This window comes from Aquila chrysaetos, chromosome 5, assembly GCF_900496995.4.
Source record: "Aquila chrysaetos chrysaetos chromosome 5, bAquChr1.4, whole genome shotgun sequence".
Lineage (NCBI taxonomy): Eukaryota > Metazoa > Chordata > Aves > Accipitriformes > Accipitridae > Aquila > Aquila chrysaetos.
In genome coordinates, this window is record NC_044008.1 from 68192430 (window position 1) to 68214927 (window position 22498).

Here is a 22498-nt window from a genome sequence, read left to right on the forward strand (position 1 = left end):
GGCTGATTATTTGCCCCAAAGCCAGCCTGCTGTCTTTGAAGGTAAGTCTTGGGGTTAGCAAAACCCCCGTCCCGGGCTGTCCTCGGGCACCCGGAGTCTCCCGAGGCCCCGTGGGGAAACGGGACGAGCCTGCCGCTGCTCTCAGCCCTTCCTGCCCGGTGGCCGGGGCGGGTGTTGCAGCCGTCGGGCACCTCGCACCGCCCGAGCTCCTCCCGCAACCTCCGGGGGCGGGGGGGGTGCGGAGCCGATGGGAGCCGCCGTGCCCCGGCTGCCGGGGGGCTGTAGTTCCCGGTCCTCCCCCGAGCCCGGCGGAGACTACATTTCCCATCGTCCCGCGAGGGGAGGGGACGGGAAGGGCCGGGCCTTCCCGGGCCGGGGCCTGCGGCTTCCCCGGGGCGGGCGCCCGGTGTGTTGCGGGCGGGGGCAGCTGCGGGCAGGGGTCGGGGGCTGCCGGGGATGCTGCGAGCGGGGGTCCGGGACACGGCGCCTGCTGGCCCGAGATGCTGGGGGGCAGGGGGCCAGGAGGGCAGCGGGTGCCATGGCAACGGGATGCAGGGAGGCGGAGGTGGAGCGGGGGGGGGCCTAGCGGTCGGAAACCTGGGGGGCTTCTTTCATCCCGAGAGGTGGGTGCACCCCTCGTCTCCAGCACCACTTCGTTTTCTGCGTGGGCCCCACGGCAGCAGCAACCGTCCCGCTTGTTTGAGATTCTCCCTCCCGCCCCGGGTGCTCGGGACTCAAAGAGATGAGGTTTCCTTCCCCCCTTCCCCTCTTCCCTCCCCAGCCCCCCCGGGGTGTTCGCCAGGCTTTGGGCACAGCAGGAGCCACCCCCTGGGCTCTACTTGGCTCCACACAAGTGGGGCAGAGCGGGTGGTATTTGTTCCCTCTCGGGTTATTTTGCAGAGCGATTTCTTGGTGTCGGTGTGACGTTCCCCATGCAAACTGCTGCAGGAACGCAAGACTGTTTTGGGGAATGGGGGGTTGTTTGTAAGACTCAGATTGAGCCTCATTTAGAGTGGCTTGGAGAGGTCTGAGCAGCACGGAGCCAGCCTGGCAGGCTGCAGAGGGAAATTGTTTAAGAGAGGTGCCACTGGCTGTAACAGCAAATCGGGAAATCCTCTTCTCCCTGCAGGTAGGTGGTTGGTGTGTATGTGATCAACGGTGTTGGATCCCCCCCGGCAACGTGGAGGTGGAGGTTGGAAGGATCTGTAAACGGACTTGCTGGAGCAGGGGAAGGCTGGCACGCCACAATGGTGAGTGTGATACGGTACTAAGGCAGGCCTGGGAAATCCAAATTTGATGCTCTGCCACCTCTGTTTGGAGGCAGAAGTGATGCCGAGGGCTGGAGGCTTCTGCCCACCTGGCAGTCAGGAGGGACTGTGCTCACTCGTGTCTCTAAAGTTGTCAATATCTCTGTGGTTCCCCTACATTTCATATGCCATTTCCCAAACAGCGTGAGCAGAAGGAGGGCTTCACTGTTGCTTATGGGATGCTCTGGAGAAACCTGCCTCTGGCTTTAGTGTGTTTTGAGAAAGTTCAGGTCAGGCCTGCTTCATTTTCTAATGCGAGAATTTGTCTTTCTCCATAGGTTACAAAACCGCAAAAGAGTTTAAGAGGTACGTACACTCACATGCTTTCCTTTCACTGTCCGTAGGTGCTTTGGTCTGCTGGGAATGCATGGGACAGAAGAGGGGGGACACTGGGATCAGGTGGCAGTCCCGGCTACTGAAATGTTTCATGATCCTTGTGTGAAAGCTGCAGTTGAGTGAATTGTGTCATTCCTGAACCAGAGATACTCACTTGCCTCTCGCATCAAGTGGATTTGCTTATTGGGGTCCTGTATTCCTTTCTTGTGGGCTTTCCCAAATCCAGGGGAGAATATATGCATTTATTTCAGTTCTTCTCCTCACCTAATCCCTAACTGCTCGTTTGGAGGCCTCTTGCAGCCCCTGATACTGAAGCAGTGCTTTTGGGGTTGCCCAGGGGCTCTGAGATACTGCGGGGTGAGAGCTCACACGTTAAGTGCTGCCTGTGGCCGGTGACTAAGTGAATAGAAAGCAGCTGGCTCACTTGATCAAGATATCCCATTTCCGACTAAGTGAAGACAGATCTTTTATCCACAAAATAGCGGATCGAGTCCTGGGAGTTCTTTCTAGACCGGCAAGAAAGGCCTTGTGCTGATGATGCTTGAGACCAAGCCTTTATTCTTGGGGGATTTCAAAAGAGCAAGCCATGTTGAAATTGGGAGCTTTTTTACACCTGCTTGGTGAGCTCACCTGCCTTAACACCTTTAATTTGTCTCATTTCAGGCTCTATTGATGATGTGCTTGATGACCTCCTGCGATATGATGGTAAAATGAACCTTCTTTGCAACTGAAAGGGCAGCATCCTTGTACTCTTACTCCCCTCCTGGGAGCAGGAGGTGCTGGTGCAACAGCCATTGATCTCCAAGGGGCTCCAGTTGTGAGGGGGGGATGAACCAGGCAGCAGAGCGGAAAGCAGGGTATCCCAGAGTCAGAGGCCACTGTATAGGCTGGACGTCAGGTTGGAGAGGCGAACTGAAGTCCGTCTCCGATTAAAAGCCTCTGCAGCTCACAGGGAGACAGCAAATCCGCCTTTGGAGTGCCTAGAGTAGGAATATGCCTGTATCTATCAACCTAATCTCTCCCTGTCTTGTTTCCAGATGAACCCCCTGTTACATCTGCCAGAGCTTCCCAGCTGACTGGGGGCAGCAGTGGGAGAGCCCGGGGCACCAGCTCACAGGCCAGCAAGAAGTGAGTGCCTTTCAGACATAGCCTCTCCCACTTGGAGATCTTTATGTGCTCCCCAAGTCCTTCTGACCTGTCCCATCCTCGGCTTCTCCACCTCGCTCCCTGCCCCGATAGCAATTGCCTGGGAAGGCGAGTTACCTGCGATGCCTTTGGGAACTGGGAGCCCAGAGCCTGAAGCTTTCCAGCAAGAGTTGGGTGCCCCCAGCCCCGTACATCTTCTGTAAATCTCCCTTATGACAGTTGCTTGCTTAAATATAGCAGTGCTAGCACTACTATCTTTCATCCCAGTGCTATTCTAGCCTCGTTTTCTGTTGTATGATGTGGCTGCCACGGTGTGCCCGTGCGGTCCCCTCCACCTCCCACCACCTGGCCTGGCTGTCCCCAGGGCACCCTTGCCGAGCTCACATGTGGTGCTGCTGACCCCCGGCTTGTGTCACAGGTCCTTTCTAGAGGATGATTTCTTCAGCAAACTCCCTGCGGAGGACATCAAAGCTGCAGAGGTGAGCCCAAATTTCAGGAGAGAGCCTGGGTGTCCCGAGGGCTGGGGCTGAGCCGAGCCAAGATTGCCCCTGGTATCACCCCATCCAAGTCAGCAGTGGGATAACAGGGATGAACTGTGAAGTTTGGATGAAGATGTAACCCCTCTCCAGCATCCCTGTGTGGTGGGGAAGATGGGACAGGGGAGTGGGTGGATGGTGGGAGAGGGGCTTCCAGGTGCCCTGGATCAGATGGAGCAAAGCCAGGGGGGCACGTGCTGCTGCAGCCCAGCCTTCCTGGTGCGCTTTGGGCAAAGCAATGGCCTTGGGTTTTCCTGATGCTTCTCCCAGAGGCGGCAGGACCTCAGCAAAGAAATCAAGGCACGGGGTTTCCAGCAAGGGGGCCACCAGGAGGAGTTGGGCATGTATTCTTCCATTCCATAAAATGAGGAAAACCAGGGGCTGAAGCGTGGAAGTGAGGGGTGAGGTGTTTCTGAAGGCTGCTTATCTCTGATCTCTGCCCTCCTTGGCACGCAGGGATCCAGTGCCTCCGACGCAGACCCACAAGCTCTGCTGCAGACCCTGAAGGTAAGTGCATAAATACCCTCCATCTCAGCCCCCCATGCACTGCAGCCATGGCCTTCAGCACCAGCCTCCAAAGGGAGAAGTAGCACTGAGGCATTAGCAGCACTCACCCTACTCCCATCCTCGTCCTATTGCTTTCCAGGACATGGACGACATGGAAGCTGATCTCCTGGGAATATCGAAACGCACTTCTGGGCCAGGGAAGACAACCGTGAAAGGTCCTGGGAAATGTGACTCCTCGGGAGGAGCAGTAAAAACCGCAGGGAAGGTGCTAGCTCCTGAGAAAGGTAACAAGGAGATCCTGCTCTTCTTTTCATAGCCTGGTTCCAAATGAACAGTGGGTACTTTCTTCCAGGATAGGGAACAAAAAGTGGATTGGTTCCCTAAAATCCTTTTCCTGGTCCTTTCTGGGGCTGTCCCAGACACAACATGTTATTCTGGCCTTGTGTTCTTCCTTGGGAGATCCCTGGCCTAGCCTCTTGTCACGGTGGGGTAACATCAGCAGCAACAACAACGGCCGGACTGCAGCCTCCCACCAAACACCATTTGGCCATTCCCTGCTGCAGGTCAAAGACCAGGGATCTGCTTGATCTGTGTGGAAGGAGAGCCAGAGCGGTTCCATGCCAGTCTCCAAACTGCCTTGCTCTTCCCCAGACGCTTTTCTCCTTCTCTGCCTGCAAGGAGGCCCTTCTAGAGAGATTCCCACCCTGTAGGGCTGTGGGGGGCCCGTGTGTCACAATATGTGCTTTTAGAGGGCTGCTGCCAGAAACATGACCTTCAGCCTGGGTGGGAGAGGGACATCTCTGCAGCACCTTGTCTCTGAGAGCCGCAGCCTCTCTTTCTAGGAGAGTCTGTACCTATGATGGAGAAGAAGCCACTCTCATCCCCCCCTGCTTCCCGACAGTACAAGAAATTTAACTTTGAAGGTAGGATGTTGCTTCACTCCACCGCACAGATGCATGGGGGCAGCTGAGGACTCTGCTCTTGCTCTTTGCCCATAGCTTGCCTGTTCTGTTAACTGAAGGCTTGGCTGGTTAATGATATACAGAGTCCTTCACCCCTATGATGCAGGTGCAAATCTAATCCTTCAGAGGTGACCAAAGGAAAAAAAATACAGCTCTGTGTTTGAGTCCCTCCCCAGGACAGGGGTGGGAGACAATTCCTGGGAGCATTTGCATTTTCACATGTGCTTTGTTTTTTAATGACTGCCTGTAACACTTGGGAGCCCTTGTGTCAGGGGGGATTCTGTCCAGCTTCCAATCGGGGGGGAGTGGTTTCCTGGCACAGCGGAGATCTGGTTGTTAAAGCCTGTGCTTTAACCAAGATCAACATTTGTTAAAATCACTAATGGGCTTTAACTGATTTAGGTGGGCTTCCTTCTCCCCTTTTTCTTTGCCTAAACAGTGTTCAGGCATTAAAGCACCCAAATTTTGACTTATTTTCTTCTAGGAGAAAGAAAATGTGGAAAAACTGAACAGAAATGTAACTCTTGAGTGTTTGAAGTTCAGGGAGACTCGAGGGTATCCCAAGTCCCTGCAGAACCTGCCTTCATGGCTTTGGGCAGATATGGTCTCCTGTTCCCATGTGCACATGGTGGGGAATAGTGCTTAGCTTAGTGCAGAACTGTTCTTCTAAATAACATTGGTTTTGTTTGGTTTTATTATTAATCTCCTTTTCTGCCCCTATGGGGTAATTCCCAGATTTAGATGATCCTTTGGCAGGGCTTTTATCTGATGAGGAGCAGGATGCTCCCAAGAAACCAGCTCCAACAGGCACTAGAAGCAGCTCTGAGAAAAAACCAGAACACAGCAAAGAGAAAGGTAAGCAGGGTTGCTCAGTGCATCCTCTTTGTATTAAATGAATCAGCAGCCTGGATTAGTTTATGTGAGGTCCAAACTGATTAAATTGAAAACCACCTAGTCCCATCTCTTATTAACTGGTATTGTCATTTATAGAGCAACTTGGTAACGGGGTTAATTGTGGCACAGGTCACCGAGTGCTTGATATTTCCAGTGTGCCACAGGTTACAGAATTGACCTTTCCTTTCTGGGAATGGAGGCTCAGTTCTCACCTTTGATCTCCTCCGGCCTGTTCTACACATTGCCAAATGAGAACAAGTTTTCTGGGTCAGGATTTGGGTGGCTGAGAGTATCACCAGTCCACGCCAAACCACAGCTGGGGCACCTCTGGGTGGGATCCAGCTGCCCTGTGGCTGTGTTACAGGCACTTACCCTCTTGTTCCTGCTGCAGGGATGCTAATGGGTCTGATAGTCCCCTAAAATAGCCTTTCGCCCCAATAAATCCACTCTGGACACAAGTAGCAGCTGGTGGGTTAGGGCAAGGACTAAGATGCATCAGTGGAGCAGGGACTTTGGGTGAAGGGGGACAGGAATTATCTGATTGGAAACTTGCAAAGCTAAAAAAGCTCTTGGTGTTAACGAGAGCTGGAAACCCCAGTGTTAGTGACACCCAGCAATGTCCCATCAGTGGACGCATGGCCACAGACCAGGCAGTAGCGCATTGCCACTTTGTCACTTCCTGTGAGATTTGGTCACTGAAAAGAGTTATTTAAAAATGACTTGTAAATGCTTGAAAGATAAAAGCAGGCAGGGCTGCTTTGATCTGTTGTTTAAAAAAAAAAAAAAAAGCCCTGATCAAACCTCCTATCATGTGTGATCCCATCCACAGAGCCACCCCCACCCCAGACACCCCTGCACACCGTGATGCCAGTCCGGAGGAGGGAGGAGCTCACATTTGAAGATGATGGTGATGACCTGATGGATGCACTGGGATTTGGCAATGGCCCAAAAGGAGATGAGAAGCAGGGAAAGGCGGCAGAAGAGTAAGGGCAATGAAGAGGCAGTGGGAGTAAAGCAGGGGATGGCTTGTGTGTTGAGATGGTGCCACCGTGATGGGTGGGGGATGTTGGAGCTTCTGCCTGTGGGTCCCAGAAAGGGGCAAGGGCAGCCTTATTTCACAGAGAAGAGCCAGAGCAGCCTGGCAAGGCTGTGTGACGAGGGACAGCCCTACCTCTCGGAGAAACCCATCTGCTGCTGTGTCCCCAACAGAGAGGAGCTCCGGCCAGCCCGCTCCAAGCTGGACGAGTTGCTGGGACGAGGCTCTGTGGCCAAAATCCTGGAACAGCCAAGCATGGGACAGCACAGGGAGTTCAAACTGGATAAGAAGTACCAAAAGCAGCCAGGTGAGCACAGCTGGGGATGCGGGGAAGGTCTGCAGAGGTGACAGAGTTGGCTTGGGAAGGCAAGATTGATTTCTAATACACTTTTTGTAGTGGTGAGCAGGGCTGCTAATGGGGTTTCAGTCAGTGCTGGGACAGGGGGAAGGTGGCTAATGCAAAAGTGGTGTACTCTGCCCTCGTGGAAGCCTGGGGGCATTTGCACAGTAGCCGTAACTCAATTGCCTTTGGACGTGGGCTGATTCCCAGCAAAGAAGCTTTTCGCAGCCACACTGAGGAGGCACGTCACAGGTTTCTGGGGAAGATGTTTCCAGCTGTGTTTTCCCAGAGGCAGCAATCCCAGTGGGAACTGCAGGGGAGGAGGAGGGCTGGTGTCTTTGTAGGCAGCTGCTCTTCTGGGCACTGACTCAAGGCTGCTTGTCTGAACAGAGAAAGAAGAGGGTCGGGACGAGGAGGATTTTGTCTTTGGAGCGTACCAGCCCACGGTGGCATCCATGCCCGAGGGCCGGCTGGCGAGGAGGCACTCTGTGAGGTATTGTGCTCTGTGTGTGTCTGTAGCTCCAGCCACCAGCAGCGCTGCCCCTGCGGCGGAGCAGGCAGGGTCCCCGGGGTCCCCTCGTAGGCAGGTATGCCACTGCTTCTCCTTGCAGCAGGTTTTCAGCCGAGAACAGCAGTGAACCGAAACCAGAGGCCCACTCCAGACCTCCTCCTCCAGCCCGCCGGAGCCCTGTGCGGGGCAGCAGGGCTGGAGGCGACTGGCTGGGCTTGAAAGATGAGGATTTTATGGATTCGGAGCCGACGTCTCCAGCAAAGGCCAGTCCCGTGGTGAGCTACGCCAGCCCTGCCGCAGCCGGGCGGCCTGGACCCACCAGCCAGCTCCCAGCTGCAGAGGAGGCAGCGGCTAAGCCCGACCCGCTGGAGGAGGAGAACTGGCTGAGCGCTGCCTTGTCTCGCAAGAAAGCCCAAGCACAGGCAAAGGCCCAGGAGAGAAATGCCAAGCCCTCGGAGGCCCCAGGCGAAGGGCTGGATCCCTGCTCTCCTGTCAGGTAAAGGCATGGTTGATGGCCCCAGTGCTCTCATCTGCTCCATGTGTAGCTGCTCCAGCAGGGCCTCTCAGAAACCCTCAGCTCAGATTTAATTAATTTTAAGCACTGTCTTGTCTCGGGTTGGGGTAATAATGTGGAGCTTTCTCCCACTGATCCAGCCCGCAGTCCCGTCACGCCTCTGGGCTCTCCTTCCAGTTATGGCTAAGATTGCACACACTGCCTCGGGTCCCGCGGAGCTGTCCTGGATCAGCACACCCCCACGAGCTCCCCCTGTACTCCTCGTTCCCGCCTTCATTCCCCTTCATTCCTCCTAGTACCAGACAAACCACCTCCTCCAGCTGAGTTTACACGGACACGGGTTCAGACTTGGGCCATTCGAATGGGACTCAGAAGTGAATTGCAGACAAACAGCCGTGTGTCGTGGGCCGGGGTGCGTTAGCTGGGGCTGCTGCTGCCCTGGGGAAAGGGGTGGATGCAGCAAGGAGGAATGCTAGTGGTGGAGGTTTTGAGGCATCTTTGCTCCCTCTGCAGCCAAAAAACTGAATCCTGCCACAGCTGAGTGGGACAGAGGCTTTCAGCTGCATGGCAGGAACTGGTGTTGGGGGAAAGGATCTTGGCTTTCGCTGCCTCCTCGGCTCTTCCACATAGGATGCGTTTTGCTTGCAGCCAGCCAGCCACCTCCACAGGAGCACCGCAGCAGGCAGCTGCCCTGCAGGACAAGGCAGCGAGTGCAGATGGCTCTGGGTAAGGTCTCCTTCACCTTTCAGGCATCCTCCATGGGAGAGATGTCCTGCAGAAAGCAGCCATGTGTGTGAGATGAGGGAACGGGGAGGGCTGGGACCTCTGTAACTGGGAGGAAAGGCAGCTCTGAAGGACTGTTGGGCTCTTGTCTATTTGATCACAGTGGGACAGCCAAGCTTTAAAGAAATGCCAAGCAGGATAATGTCTGTGCACCTCTCCCTGAGCTGTGACACTGCTGTGCGTCACTTGTGTCTCTGTGCCCACGCAGGCAGCTGGTCCTTTGCCTCAGCCCTGCGAAACGAGCCTCAGCTCACCCGTCGGAGGCTGCGAAGGCGGATCCCTCCAGAGATGCCAGCGCCCTGGGTGTGTTTCGTGTGGTTGTACAATTTGGGCAGCAGTATGCAGAGAGGGTCCCCCTGCGCTGCAAAAAGAAAAAAAAAAAAAAAAGGCAGGAGCCATGGCATCATCCTTGGCCATGTGAATGCTGCCCAGGCTTTGACCAGCCATTGTCGGAGTGGGCTGCCAAGCTGCAGGATCCCACCATCCCCATTTCGCGGCACGGTGGGGACATTGTGCTGGGGCACACTGAGCTCCACAGTGCTGCCTTTGGGGTTTCAGAGGGCTGCAAGGGACTTGCTCTCTCTGAGCAATGGGTGGGCGTAAGTTCGTGCTGTCCCTTCTCTCTCCCCCTTCCCTCCTGCTGCCCCCACATTCGTCCCACTAGTGCTGTGTGCTGGAAGACCACCTCCTGCCCTGGGCTGAGGCTGTGCACCAGTTCAGAGGCCATTGAAAGTGGTTTAGGGGACCCAGCCTCCTCCCTAGGTGATGGAGATGGAGGAGGAGCTATGCTTTGCCCCCACACCTACTCTGTAGAGCAGAGTCCCACCATTGTGTGTGTGGTGGGGTAGGTGTGCAGGTATGGACAAGCCAGTCTGACCTTCCGTCCCCATCACCAGCCTCCAGAGCGGAGTAGGACCCTTCTTGCTCTGCCCAGGAGACCCAGGCCCTCATCCTTCTGGGAGGGGATGCTTCCCATTCCCATATCAGAATCATGGATTTGTTTAATTTCCAGTCCCCACATCCTTGTTCCCAGGAGAGAAGGAGACGCAGAGCCCTGCCCTGCTCGCTCAGGTAGGTCTGCTGGGCCTGTGCCCCTGAGAGGTGCGGGATCAGGGTGGTGATGGTGAGCCCTCCCATGCTGACTCACCATCATCCAACTCTCTCCGTGCTTCCTGGGCAGGAGGAAGGATGTGCCCCACTTTGCATCTCTGGGAGCCTGTGTTCACGGAGGCAGAGTGTTTGGAGAGCCCCGAGATGCCACAAGTTGTATTTATCAGGCCAAAGTACATGTGCTATGGATGCTTTGTAAATCATGTGCATTTACAACCCTGCATTGCCTGAACAGCATTTACATAGCTCCCCAGGCATATATATATATAATATTAATTAGACAACAGAGGCTGCAGTTGGTAAAGGACTTCTTCAGATGTTTTTCCCCAGTACGGTGGTGAAGATGTTCTGAGATTTGTTTCTAGACAACTGAAGGGGAAGCAGAGCCTCTGACAGAGAGGGCAGCTCTTGCTTGGTCTTTGAAGCCTCCATTTCTCACCTAACTGGGCCTCCTCACCCTGCCCTGGTGGCAGGACACACGCTGTCTCCCAGAGGACTCGGTCTTAGCCTTGAGTCTGTCCCCAGAGAAGGAAGAGCCCAGCATGCTTGTGTCTGGGGTAGGGGCTACTGGGTATCGCCTGGGAAGAAGGGACCCAGGCCAGCAATGGGGCTGGAGAAGGGTAGAGGAGGGACTGCAGTAGGCTGGGGATGGATCGCCATTCCCAGGCTAGGAGGAGATGTTCTCCCCGGGGCTTTACCTCCCTGAGAGCATCCCTGTGTCTCTGCAGGTTACCACACCCAGGGCACATCTCCAGCCTGCCCCGCAGCTGCAGGTGAGGCACGTGCCTTCATTTGGAGGCTGATGGCCACACCACGAAGCCACTGATCCTGAAGGGCCTCGATCTTCTCTCTCCATCCCTATAGGCAGAGTCCCCAGCCCTGGGCTTGCTGCATGAGAGGAGGCTGGAGGCTCCCACAGCCCAGCTCTACGAGGATGCATCAGGCTGTCGGGCAGCACTGCTCAGCGCCCAGGCCCGAGTGGCAGAGCTAGAGAGCCAGGTGAGCCCCGTTGTCTGCTGGATGGGGGATCATGGGTGACCCAGGGGGAGGAGAAGGGGCCATACCCACTCCAAATAGCATCAGGGTGACAGGAGAGAGGAGAAACCTTCCTGTCCAGAGATGCCTATGGCCACCAAGTGCTGCTGTAGGAGCTCTGTCCCTGGAGCAGCACAAGGACCTTCTCTCCGGGTGCCTGGCAGGTCCGGACACTGGAGCTGGAGCGGACACAGCACAAACTGTTGCTGGAGAGTCTCCAGCAGCGGCACCAGGAGGACCTGGATCTCCTTGAGAGCGCCCACAGGTACCAGGCTTTTGCCTCTGCTCCCCTCCTCTGTCAGATCCTTGCCTACAGCCCTGTCCATCCCCTCCGGGGTGGGAGTGCTGGAGCGCTTCCCAAATCCGTCCCTGGGGTGGGCAGGCATACAGCTGTGTCGATGTGGACCTGGTGGAGGCAGAGAGCAGCCCCATGGGTGAGCCAAGGTGGGGGTCCGCTCTCACCAACACTGTCCCACGGGTGACAAGGAGGAGGGGCCAGTCCCATTGCCAGCATGTCCCTAACGAGGGCACCGCACTGGGCAGTAGCAGGAGGGTTCAGGGCTCAGACTGCGGAGAGTTTGCATGTTTCCCCGTGCACACAGTGACACTGATCTGCTCCTAGATCCCTGTGTGCACTTTGGATAGAGAGTGCCGGGTATTGCCATGAAAGCAACACTTCTTCCTTGCTGTGACCTCTCCGGGCAGGAGCCGGGTGAAGGTGGTGGAGGAGACCTTCGGGCAGCGGGAGGAGAGGCTGCGGCGGGAGAAGGAGCAGCTGGCGGCTCAGCTCCTGTCACAGAGCCAGGATGCAGAGCAGGCACGGGCAGAGCTGCTTGCACAGCACCAGCAGCGTCTGGCAGCGCTGGAGCAGCAGAGCACGCTGGAGCTGGAGCGGCTGCGAGAGCTGCAGAGGTGAGAATGGCACGAGCAGCACGCATGTGGGGCTAGTACCCCCAGTCTCAGCAAAGGAACCAGGGAACGGTTTGGGGACATGGTGAAAGGAGAAATCACACTCCAGAAGCACTGGGTTGTGGGCAGCTGGGTGGCTTTTAGAATGGGGATTTGCTTTGTAGGTGGACACAGGGAGATCTGGCTCGAGACATCATTTCAGAGTGAATGCATTGTATTTTGAAAGATGCTGAACCCAGTGTTTTATTTCCCCCAAATCCCTTTTATTCAGGTCAGTGAGTCACTGATGTCCACATAGTTTGGGTCAATGAGAAATCGGTTTCTGGTGGAGAAGCCCATAACCCCCAAATGTTGTCCATTGCAAATGTGGATGCCTGTCAGTGAGATGCCCGATGACAGACCATCATGCCAGCTCAGCTCCTGGGACCTGGTTCTCAGCCCCACGACCAAGCCTCTTCCATGGTGCCCGTCACGGCGAGCACTGGTTTGTAACAGCCTATGGTGGGCTCCTGCCCCATGTCCCACAGGGTGTCTGTCCAGGAGATGCGCAAAGACCACGAAGAGCAGCTCCAGCGGCTGAAGCGGCTGAAAGACCAGGAGATTGATGCGGTGACCAGCGCCACTTCGCACACCAGGTACCAACAGCTGGCATCGTATCCCCACATTGGTCCCTGACCATGGTGTTCCCTGTTCTATGGGGAACCAGCCTCAGACCATGGCAACAGGGGCCATCCCCTCTCCCACCTGCTGCCTCGAGGGACGCTGAGCTGTTTAATATCTGTCAGTACTCCCCTAAGCAGCAGCTACATCTTCCTACTGCTCTGCTATGACCCAGAGAGGTTTGGGGCAGGGCTGCCCAGCCTTTGGGCAACCACACATCCTCCTCTCCATCGCAGTGTGATGGCATGTGTCCCATAGGGGTGAACCTCCCCTTGCTCCTCTCCACAGGTCTCTGAACGGTGTCATCGAGCAGATGGAGAAATTCTCCAGCGACCTGCACGACCTCTCACACAAAGTGGAGGCCACACACCACACCACCTCCCAGGAGCTGGCCATGGGGGCACGGCAGCGGGACAAGCAGCTCAAGGGTACGTCTGCTATTCCTCTGCACTGAAACAGCTGCGGGGTCTCTCCCGGGGCTGGGGACACCCAGAAAATGGGGAGAAGTTGCTCCAAGTCAGCCAGGGGCTGGGAGCTTTGCCTGCCTTGGTCACTGGACATCTCAGGGTCTCCTCTTTACAAAACAGTGGCCTGGGGATGTGCAGAAGGTGATGAGCACAAACGCATGCAGTTTTTCCATGAATATGGTGTGGACAGAGGGGGGCTTTCCACCTCAGGCTGCTCATGACCCTGCTGCTGCCTCTCCCCAGTGCTCCAGGACAGGCTATCGCAGCAGCAGAGGGACATGGAGGAGGAGCGGAGCCGACTCCAGGAGGTGATCGCTAAAATGGAGGCCAGGCTGGGTGAGCAGACTCGGCTGCTGGAGCAGGTGAGCCCATGTTGTGTCCTTGGCCCGGGTCAGCCCTCCTGTCTGGATATGGGGCGTATGTCTTGCCCACAGGAAGTCCCTGCCCTGGAGCCTGTGAATGGCATCTGTCTCTCCTCTGTGTCTGAACCCAGGAGCGATGGAGGGCGACGGCAGAGCAATCCAAAGTGGAATCGCTGCAGCACTCACTGGAGGAGCAGCGGCGAGTCATGACCCAGCAGCTCTCCATGGAGCGAGCAGAGCTGGAGAGGGCGAAGGTGAGACGGGGCAGATATCTCCAGGTGCTTTTCACATGTCTCGTGAGCCTGACCGGGGCTGCGCTGCGGTGTGTGGTGGAGGAAGGAGCTAGATGCTGGGCTGCAGCATCCTTCCTCTGCCCTCTCTCTCCTCAATCCCACACCCAGTCGCACGGTGAATCACAATCAGACCAACCCTCTGGCACGTGGATGCAAGAGGCTGCTGTGTGCGTGCATGATGGATGCTGGTTCTTGAGGAGCGTGGGGCCAGAGCTCTCCATGCAGAGTTCACGCCAGGTGCAGTGGGCTTGAACCAGCCTCTAGATGTTGTGTGGAGTTTAGTGGCAGGATGGGTTAAAGGAGAAAAATCCTACAGCGAATGGGACTTAGTGCTTTCTCTCTCCCTCTCTTGTGATGCTCTCCAGAGCGCTTTGCTGGAGGAGCAGAAGTCAGTGATGCAGAAGTGCTCGGAGGAGCGACGGAAGCTGGCGGCTGAGTGGGCTGAATTTCACACCCGGCAGCAGCTGAGCAAGGAGTGGATGGAGCGCGACATGGACCGAGCCCTGCAGATGGACTCTCAGAGAGAGGGCACCATCATGAGCCTGGCCAAGGTACCACAGTGGAGTCCCTTCCTGTGGCCTCCAGCACTGCCTGGCAGGCTCACAGATGGGTCCTGCCCACAGGGGAGACGTTCAGCACTGCCTTCAGGTGTTTAAGACAGAGATGTCACTCCAGGTGGTGAGAATCAGGCTGTTCTAGGAACAGCCTCCACCAGCCTGTTTTAGACGTTGACTGAAGCATCAGTCGCCTCTGTCTCTCCCCTTTGCCTGTGAGGAGTTTGGGCGGCCAGACCAGGCGTAGCTGCCTCCATTGTAAGTCTGGTGAGAGGAAACCCCCATGGTGGGTTAAGCAAAACCTCCCCGTGCCATGGGGACGTGTTCAGACCCAGTTCTGCTCCCCCCTGGGGCTGTCTAGAGGGGATATGTGGCACAGACAGTGCAGCAGAGCTGCATTTTTAAGGGCTACCAGGGTGGAAAATAACCATTTAGGCTGGGTATTTCCACTGCTGACAAACTGCTGTGCCTTGAGCATGTTTTAGGGTGTGCAACATGATGAGGGGCTCCGTCCTTTCTGGGGAAGGAGTGTGTGTGTGTCTGTACAATCCCAGCTCTGCCAGCCCTGGTCCCCAAGGGTGGCTGGATGAGGGCACTGCTTGACTACCTGGTGATGTTGCTCTGCACCCCAAACTGGCACACATGAGAAGCTCAACAGGGGCAGATCTCTCCCGTCACTTGGGAAGACGTGAGATAGTGTCCAGGACAGGGCAAATAATGCACCGGTTTCCTCTGTGCCCATCCTAGGAGCAGGCAGAGCTGAAGATCCGGGGCCGTGAGCTGAAAGCCAAGGAGGAGCAGCTGGCGAGGGACAGGGAGCTGCTGGATGAGGCCTGGCAGGAGCTGAGGCTGGAGAAGGAGAAGGTGAACGGGGTTGCGCTGCGCATCCGGCAGCGGGAGGAGGAGATTAAAAGCATGACCAAGGTAAGCAGAACATCTGCACTGCAATTCACAGCTGTACACAGGCCGGCAGCAAAGCTGGGGTTTCACACCCCTCCTGAAGTCGTGAATCCTCATCTTGTCCTGGGAGGGGAATAAGGGGATGCACAAAGGAGCCTTGCCTCAGGGCAGCAAGGGTCTTTGTCCCCGGCCTCCCCAGCTGCTCTGCCTTGCAGCTCTCATCCCAGAAGTATGAGGAAGGGGAGCGAGCCCTGCGCGAAGCATGCAGGATAGAGTCTGAGCACCAGACCAGGCTGCAGGTCATGCAGCAGCACTTGGAGCAGTTGAAGCAGCAGGAACAGTGTCTGCACCAGGCAAATACCCCCTCGCCTTCCCTTCCTGGCCTGGGGCCGCCATTGCAAGGGCCTGAACCTTTGCCAACGGCTTCTCTCTCCCTTTCTCCTGGGGACGGGGCAGGAGCGGCTGAGCATGGCTCACCAGAGGAGACAGCTCGAACAGCTTCGTGAGGAGCTGCCCAACAACCCCATGATGCTGCTGACTGCGGACCAGGACCTCAGTGCCCCTACGAAAGGCCTCCCCGGCATGCTGTGTAAGGACTCCTGCATGCTGCTGATGGGAAGGGACATGCTGGGGGGCAGCTGCACTTGCATTGCACTCTTCAGGAGGCTTGGGATGTTTTTGGGTGCTGTTTTAGTTCCCCTGTATATGAACTTCAGATGTGAGTTGGCTGCCTCCTCCCCTGAAGGAGCTCAGCGGAGCTCTCTGAGCCAGGGCAGTACCAGGAGGGGGGAGAGGGGGCAGGAAGGGAGAGGCAGGTGGGTTAAAGCCTGTTTGCACTGCGAGGTTGGGGAGGACAATGTTGCAGGGACATGCAGGCAGCAAGAAAAAGGGATGCTCTGTTGTCTCCGTCTGCAGTTCCTCTAACAGTGGCAGCATCACACAGTCGGGCTTTTGTTCCAGGCTTTCCGCCTCCTGTCAGGGTGCTCCCTCAGCACAGCCCGGAGGGTAGCAGGGAAACCCTGGCCGTGGCTGGCCCCACCGAGCTCTATGCCAAACTGCTGCTGTTGAAGCACAGGGCCCAGCAGGTGAGCCATGGGAGACCAGGGCTGGAAGGGGCTTCAAACCAGCTGGGTGGGAGCAGGGCTGGGTGAAGCCTGATTTGAGCCTGATAGCCACAGGGTGTGGGGTGTCTCCTAAATAATTACTGAGCCACTGGGCTGGGCAGGCTTGCAGAAGCCATGGGCACCTAGAGGAGTGATACCAGAAGCAAGGACGGATGGATCCTCACAGCTTGTCTTGGGTTCATTGATAATGTCCTTGGCTTGATGGGGTTACCCCTCTCCTCACCCCATCCCTGGGTGGGAGAAGCCAACTCTGCTGGGCTCTGGTTTCATGATGTCCCCATCCTCTCCTGTCAGCCCCCTGCTTCTCTGCTGGGTCCTTGCCCAGGCAGGGATGCTCTTTGAGGCTTCCTCTGTGGGTCTCGCTCAGAGTGTGAGGTTATGGGCTCTGGGGGGAAGCCCATACACCCCAGGGGGTACCTGGGATGGGTACTTGCCCACCGCTGACTGCATGAAGGAGGGTTTGTGATACTTCCCTCGCTCATGCGTGACACCGTTGACTGTGACCCCGTTTCTGTGGCACTCTGATATCTATCCCATCCCTCCCTCTCTTCTCAGGACCGTGATTTCTTAGAGGATGAGCAGTTCTTCCTGGAGACCCTGAAGAAAGCATCCTACAACACTTCATCTCTGTCAGTCTGAGGAGGTGGCATCCCCACGCACTACCCACGGGACGGCTGTGTCCGTCCTCACAGGAGGCTGCTGTGCCCTCCACGTGGGGGAGGAAAACAAACAATAAATAATCCCAGCTCTCAGCTGAGGAACCGTCCTTCTCTTTAAAAACAATCTCGGAGTGTGAAATCCATCCCCACGGGCTGTGAAGCCACAGTTTGTCTGGCCTCCATCCCACAGGGCGAGTGCCGCCGGCCGCCCGGCGGGCACTGCTGGGGGGCAGTTGCCGTCGTAGGGGGGATTCTCGGACGGGCAGCTGCCTGCCGCTGGGCCCGTGACAACCAAAGGCGTTAGGGAGGATCACAGAGGTTTGGCCGGGGTTCAGCAGCACCCCGAGGATGTTCCACAGCTCACGGGCAACTCCAGCTTTTCCTTTTTCTGAAGAAATTTGGCTGTTGTGCTGAGCTTTACCTCCCCTCCCTCCTGCCCCGGGGTGGCAGCGGGGCCGCTCTGCTCCCTTCAGCGGGATCTGCCCTGGGGACAGAGGAGCAAGGGCGGACATGGGGAGGGGTATTTGGGGCGAGGGAAGAGCCCGTCACTCGGGGCGTGTGGGGACGTTTCTAGTCAGGCCCTGCTGGAGACAGCCCCGTTGCTATGGCAGCGAGGGGGCCTTCCATGCCAGGCCCTGCTGGAGACAGCCCCGTTGCTATGGCAGCGAGGGGGCCTTCCATGCCAGGCCCTGCTGGAGACAGCCCCGTTGCTATGGCAGCGAGGGGGCCTTCCATGCCAGGCCCTGCCCGGCGCAGCCCGCCGTCGCTATGGTAACGGGGGGGGCCTTCCACTGAGGGCGGCGCGTACTATGGCGGTGCCCTTGCTGAGCGCCGCGCTCTGCGGCGTCCGGGGCGGGCGGGCCTTCGGCACGGCCGGTGAGACACGGGCCGGGGAGCCCCGGTTCCCCACGGGTGGGCAGTGGGAGCCGTTTGGAGGGGGTGGGGTGGGTGGGGGGAGAGCTCTCGGACGCCTGGGTTCCCCAAGCGTGTCTGGCGGGGATGGCACCGCCCGGGACTGCGCTGCCGCTCTCCGCCCGGCCCGGGCTCCCTCGGCCTCGTTTCTTGCTCTCTGTGTAAAACGGGAACGCTCTCCGCTTCCAGCTGCGCTGTGCAGGCGGGCAGCCCCGCTGGGGCCGATGCCCAACGAGGATATTGACGTCAGCAACTTGGAAGCGCTGGAAAAATACCGCAGTTTCACTCGCTACTTCAGGCTGGCGGAAAAGGAGAGCAGGAAGCCCCGGTGGTGGAAGACGTACCGGCAGCACACCAGCCCCCCGGCAGGTACTCCTGGAAGGAGCTGCGCCTCACGGGGTTTTGCTGCAGAAGGTCAGGGAAACTGTCGTTGGGGCCACGGGTTTGCCCCAAAACCTGCCCCGTAAAGAGCTGCTGAAGTGCTTTGGCACGAGGTTGGCTCTTTTCTGATGTAGAAGTTTGCAGAACACAAGTGTCTTCAGGGGAAATAGATGGCAGTTTTCCAGAAGGAGGGAGGCTGGCCAGGACCTGCTAAAAGATGTGGAGCAGAGTAAAGAAGCTATTCCTTGGAACCCTACTAGTATCAGAGAAAGCAGACCAGGACCCAGAGCTTTAGACCTGCAGCAAATAATACAGTTTGGCTGTTCTGCTGAGCAGCCGTAGAGACCAGGCCTGCTTGCTAGCTGGCAAACCTGTGGGTCTGGGAGTGCGAGGAGTTGGGGAAGGAGGAGGGAGCAGAAAGGTGGAGGTGCAGAGGGAAGGCAGAGGTGGTAGAATCAAGTTTCTGATGTCTTGAAGTTTGTATCTCCTTCATACACTCTCTAATATTTTGCAGGGGTTTTGTGTTTGGGTATTTTGGGTATTCATGTTTTTCACTTTTATGATTTTTTTACCCCTTTCTGAAGAGCCAAAGACTGACATCAGCCTGCCGCGTGATAAGCTGCTGCGGGCAAAGGAAATCAAGGAAAGAAAAAAGATCCTGAAGGAGAACCGCCAGAATGCCGAGATGGAAAGAGCAGCGCGGCTCCGGACTGGTCTGTGCCCTGCCACCTCCTCTCCCTGCCCCGGCAGCTCTGGGTGCCCAGCTGCTTCCTGCAGCGTTTCTCTCTCCTTGCAGTGCTGATTCCCCTCGATGAAGTCAGAGCTGAGTGGGAGAAGACCAGCGGCCCATTCCACAAGCAGCGTGTAGCGGAGCACTGTGGGATATTTCGTGACTTGTTCAAAGGGGCCACATTCACCCCCTGGGTTACCTTGAGGGTGGAGTACAGCCAAGAAGATGACCACTTTGTGCCGGTCTACTATGGGAATATGGTGACTCCATCAGAGGTGTGTGAGGGGAGCTGGGAACAACCTCGACCCCATGGGAAGCCTGTGTGTTTCTGTCGGATGCTTCTAACGGGCATTGTTTGTTCTGGGGGATTTCTTTTACAAGGGCATTTCCTCTGTGATGAAGGAAATATGTTTCTTGGGTATGATAAGGACAGAGCTTTGCAACAGGATCGTTGTCTGCTGGCAGGCTGGTGTTTATTAACTCTCCGGGGGGCTCTCCAGGTGGAGCTGGATTACTCGGTGGCGCGGCTGTGCCCAGTCTGTGTTGCATCCTGGCCATGCCCGTAACAAGTTCCTGGTCTTTGCCTTGGGAATTGTGATCTGGTCTTAATGGCACCTGTTGTTTGAGTGATTTACATTCTCTTTATGTTGCTCTTCTAGGCTTCCAGTCCCCCTGCAGTGTCATACGAGGCAGATAAAGGCTCCCTCTGGACTTTGCTGCTCACAAATCCAGGTAAGTAGCGAGGTCTTTAAAAAAACATGTTTAAACTGGGTTGTTTGATTCTGCTTTTGATTAGCTCCTGTTTCGTTTGGCTGCACAGCCAGAGATGATATGATATCTGCTAAGTAGGGACATATTACTTATGCAGGAAAGACTGTGGCCTCCCCAGATCTCTAGCAGTTGAGAGATGAGACAGTGACATAACACGACCTGTGTCACAGTGTAGAGGAAACAATTCCCTGACTCCCATCTTTTGTTTATCCCCAAACTCCTCTCTCCATTGGCAGTCTGCCTGGGAGGTAGGTTAGCTGACGCTGTTCACCCTGAGAAAACAAGGCGCAGTGAAGTGAAGCAACTGACCAAGAAGTCCTTTCAATCTTGGAATTACGTCTGTAGAGTTCTTTGCTCCTCATTTTAAGCTCAATCCTATAAGAATGAGTTACTTTTGTGCTAGGAAGGGAATGCTGGGAGGTCTCGAGCTGCTCCCTCCTTTCAAAGCAGGTTTGGGCGTTTTCACTTTGGGGTTGATGCAAACACCAGGGTGTCCCTAAGTCACTTTTCTCTGTTGTGTGCATTTGCAGATGGACATTTAAGAGACACGGACTCGGAGTACCTCCACTGGCTGGTGTGAGTACTGCACATCAGAGCCACGTGCTGCTTAGCTCGGGGAAAGCCCAGGCGGATTGGGCAGAAACGAGTTTTGGGAATAAGAGTTCGCTAAGGCGGTTCCGTGGCTTTCTCTGGTGCTCCTGCTATTGGCTTCTTTACCACTGTGTTCTGGGTCCTGCTAAAGATGCAGTAGTTCCAGGTGTTGCTGCTGTTTGGCATTCAAATCACTGTGTGTGATTTTTGTTCCAGTGAAAGCAGCCTCTACTATCTGTTCACTTGTCAGACAGGGCATAAGTCTCGTCAAAACGTAGCACAGAGTGATTTGCAATCCTGGGTGTATCTGCTGGTCCTAATGGAGGGAAATGAATATATAGCAAAGTAAACTTCTTTGTGTTCAGGACAAACATCCCAGGCAATGACATCAAGTTGGGTAAGGAGCTCTGCCATTACTTACCCCCTTTCCCTGCCATGGGAACTGGCTACCATCGCTTCATCTTCCTCCTCTTCAAGCAAGACTGCCCCATAGATTTCAGCGAGGATATTCGGCCGATGCCATGGTAATTCAGGCTCTCACTGAGCAGTTTCACGCTCGCTTGGCTTGGCTGTTACTGCTTGTTATGATGACGTGCTTGTTACTGCTGTAGGAGAGCAGTTCCTTTTAATCTGCAGGATTCTTCAGGGCTGCTTTGAGTTTGTGTGTCACCTGAAGCTACAATCCCAGCCCTGCAAGTCCTGTGGCTTTAAAACAGGCTGTTAAGAAAGTTGTTTGCCCTGCCTGGGGCAGAAATGTACACAGAGCTGGAGAAGCTGGGAGATTTTATTTTGGTGGCTTCCTTTTCCACCTCTGTTTTATAGACTCTGGGGTGATATGGGGAAGTAGTTGCCTACCAGGGTGCTGCAGGAAAAGAGGTTCACCTCGGCTCTTGTGCTTGTGTCTTGTTTCCAGCCACAGCCTCAAGATGCGAACCTTTAGCACATTTGACTTCTACAGAAAGCACGAGGATGCAATGACCCCAGCAGGGCTGGCTTTTTTCCAGTGTCAGTGGGACAGCTCCGTTACTTGGGTCTTCCATCAGCTTCTCAGTAAGAAATGCAGCATGCAGGGAGGGGGCCTGTTTGTGGGCTGGGACATGGCCCTGTGGGTAACACACAGGGACAGTGAGCAAGCTGTGGCTGTAGGCTCTTGCCTCGTCCTGGCACTTGTCTAGGATCTGTTACAGCACAGACTGGGTATTTATTGAGCCATCCTCCACCAAACTAACAGCAGTCTGAGGAAACAACCTCTAAAAGACCATTTTGTATGAGCATTTTAAAATAACACCAAGAGCCTTCACCAGGGCGTGCTTAACCAGCCCTGGTCTCGTGTGCATGTGGGGGCCCGTGCTACTGAAGGGGAGGGCCTGGGTTTTGGATCTGTGCTGTCTTGCTAATGTTCTGCATCGCCCCTTTACAGATATGAGAGAGCCTGTGTTTGAATTTGTGCGGCCGCCCGTTTACCATCCTCCACAGTTAAAGTTCCCGCGCCACCAGCCTCTGAGGTACCTGGACAGATACCGAGACACCGAGGAGCCCACCTACGGCATATACTAGGGACCTGGCCTTCTCTCGAGGCACTCTGGTGTACGCTGGGATGCCAGCTTGGCAGATGAGGCTGCCGGGGCTTCCCTGCATTCACACAGCTGTGCAGCTGGGAGCCGCCTGCACCTCTGGAGAGAGACGACAAAGCCTCAGCCCCTTGGCTCCCAGTTCCCCTGTGCTGGCAGTTTTGGGAAGTGTGCAGCCGAGGGCAACAGGCATTCGCAGTGCTGGCAGCTGTGTGATCAAAAGGCTACTTAAAGAGGACATTCATAGATGAAAGCAAATCTATGGCCAGGCTGAAATGTTGCTACCGATTCTGCAGCTGAGCTGATCAGTAAGGGAGGCAGGGTAGTGCCCCCAGAGATGATCTGCCTTGCTTCTCTGCAAGGATCACAGTTCTCCTTTTGCCTGTTTATGGAACAAACAGAGCCAGGCCAGCCTGGATTTCCTCCTCTTGCAGCACTGCGGTTCAGGACTGTGTTGGCTTTCATTTGTGCAGTCCTCTTAAAGAGATGAGTCTGATTAAACGCACTCTGAGCGATGCTGGCAGAGCTGTCTTTATTGGGAAGAGCTTGGTATCCTGGCCAGCTGGCGCAGAGCTGGGGAGCTCAGCAGGGTGCAGG

General features: G+C 55.9%; 2 protein-coding genes across 9 annotated transcripts; both read left to right on the forward strand.

Moving 5' to 3' along the window:
• The first annotated feature begins 275 nt into the window (after window positions 1-275).
• FBF1 (Fas binding factor 1) lies at window positions 276-17038 on the forward strand. Of its 8 annotated transcripts, none has more exons than XM_030015986.2 (31): window positions 276-406; window positions 1130-1250; window positions 1586-1613; window positions 2307-2348; window positions 2681-2771; window positions 3208-3268; window positions 3782-3832; window positions 3972-4116; window positions 4675-4755; window positions 5530-5649; window positions 6518-6671; window positions 6898-7031; window positions 7455-7557; window positions 7676-8071; window positions 8738-8815; window positions 9081-9175; window positions 9885-9943; window positions 10711-10755; window positions 10847-10981; window positions 11182-11282; window positions 11723-11929; window positions 12454-12561; window positions 12875-13014; window positions 13297-13415; window positions 13547-13669; window positions 14074-14259; window positions 15010-15186; window positions 15378-15515; window positions 15619-15751; window positions 16078-16247; window positions 16842-17038. In XM_030015986.2, exons 2-31 carry the CDS (start codon window positions 1248-1250, stop codon window positions 16923-16925), a joined length of 3507 nt encoding a protein of 1168 aa, XP_029871846.1. In that variant the 5' UTR covers window positions 276-406; window positions 1130-1247; the 3' UTR covers window positions 16926-17038. The 8 variants fall into 8 exon arrangements, with proteins under 8 accessions (XP_029871846.1, XP_029871848.1, XP_029871849.1 ...); XM_030015988.2 differs by having other exon boundaries at window positions 7679-8071; XM_030015989.2 differs by having other exon boundaries at window positions 5551-5649.
• A 619-nt stretch (window positions 17039-17657) lies between these two features.
• On the forward strand, window positions 17658-22416 carry MRPL38 (mitochondrial ribosomal protein L38). The gene is given in 10 exon segments (XM_030013359.2): window positions 17658-17702; window positions 17704-17821; window positions 18047-18226; window positions 18823-18951; window positions 19035-19243; window positions 19628-19700; window positions 20270-20315; window positions 20696-20854; window positions 21244-21380; window positions 21751-22416. Coding segments are annotated over 10 exon segments (1233 nt in total). The 3' UTR covers window positions 21888-22416.
• The last annotated feature ends 82 nt before the right edge of the window (window positions 22417-22498 follow it).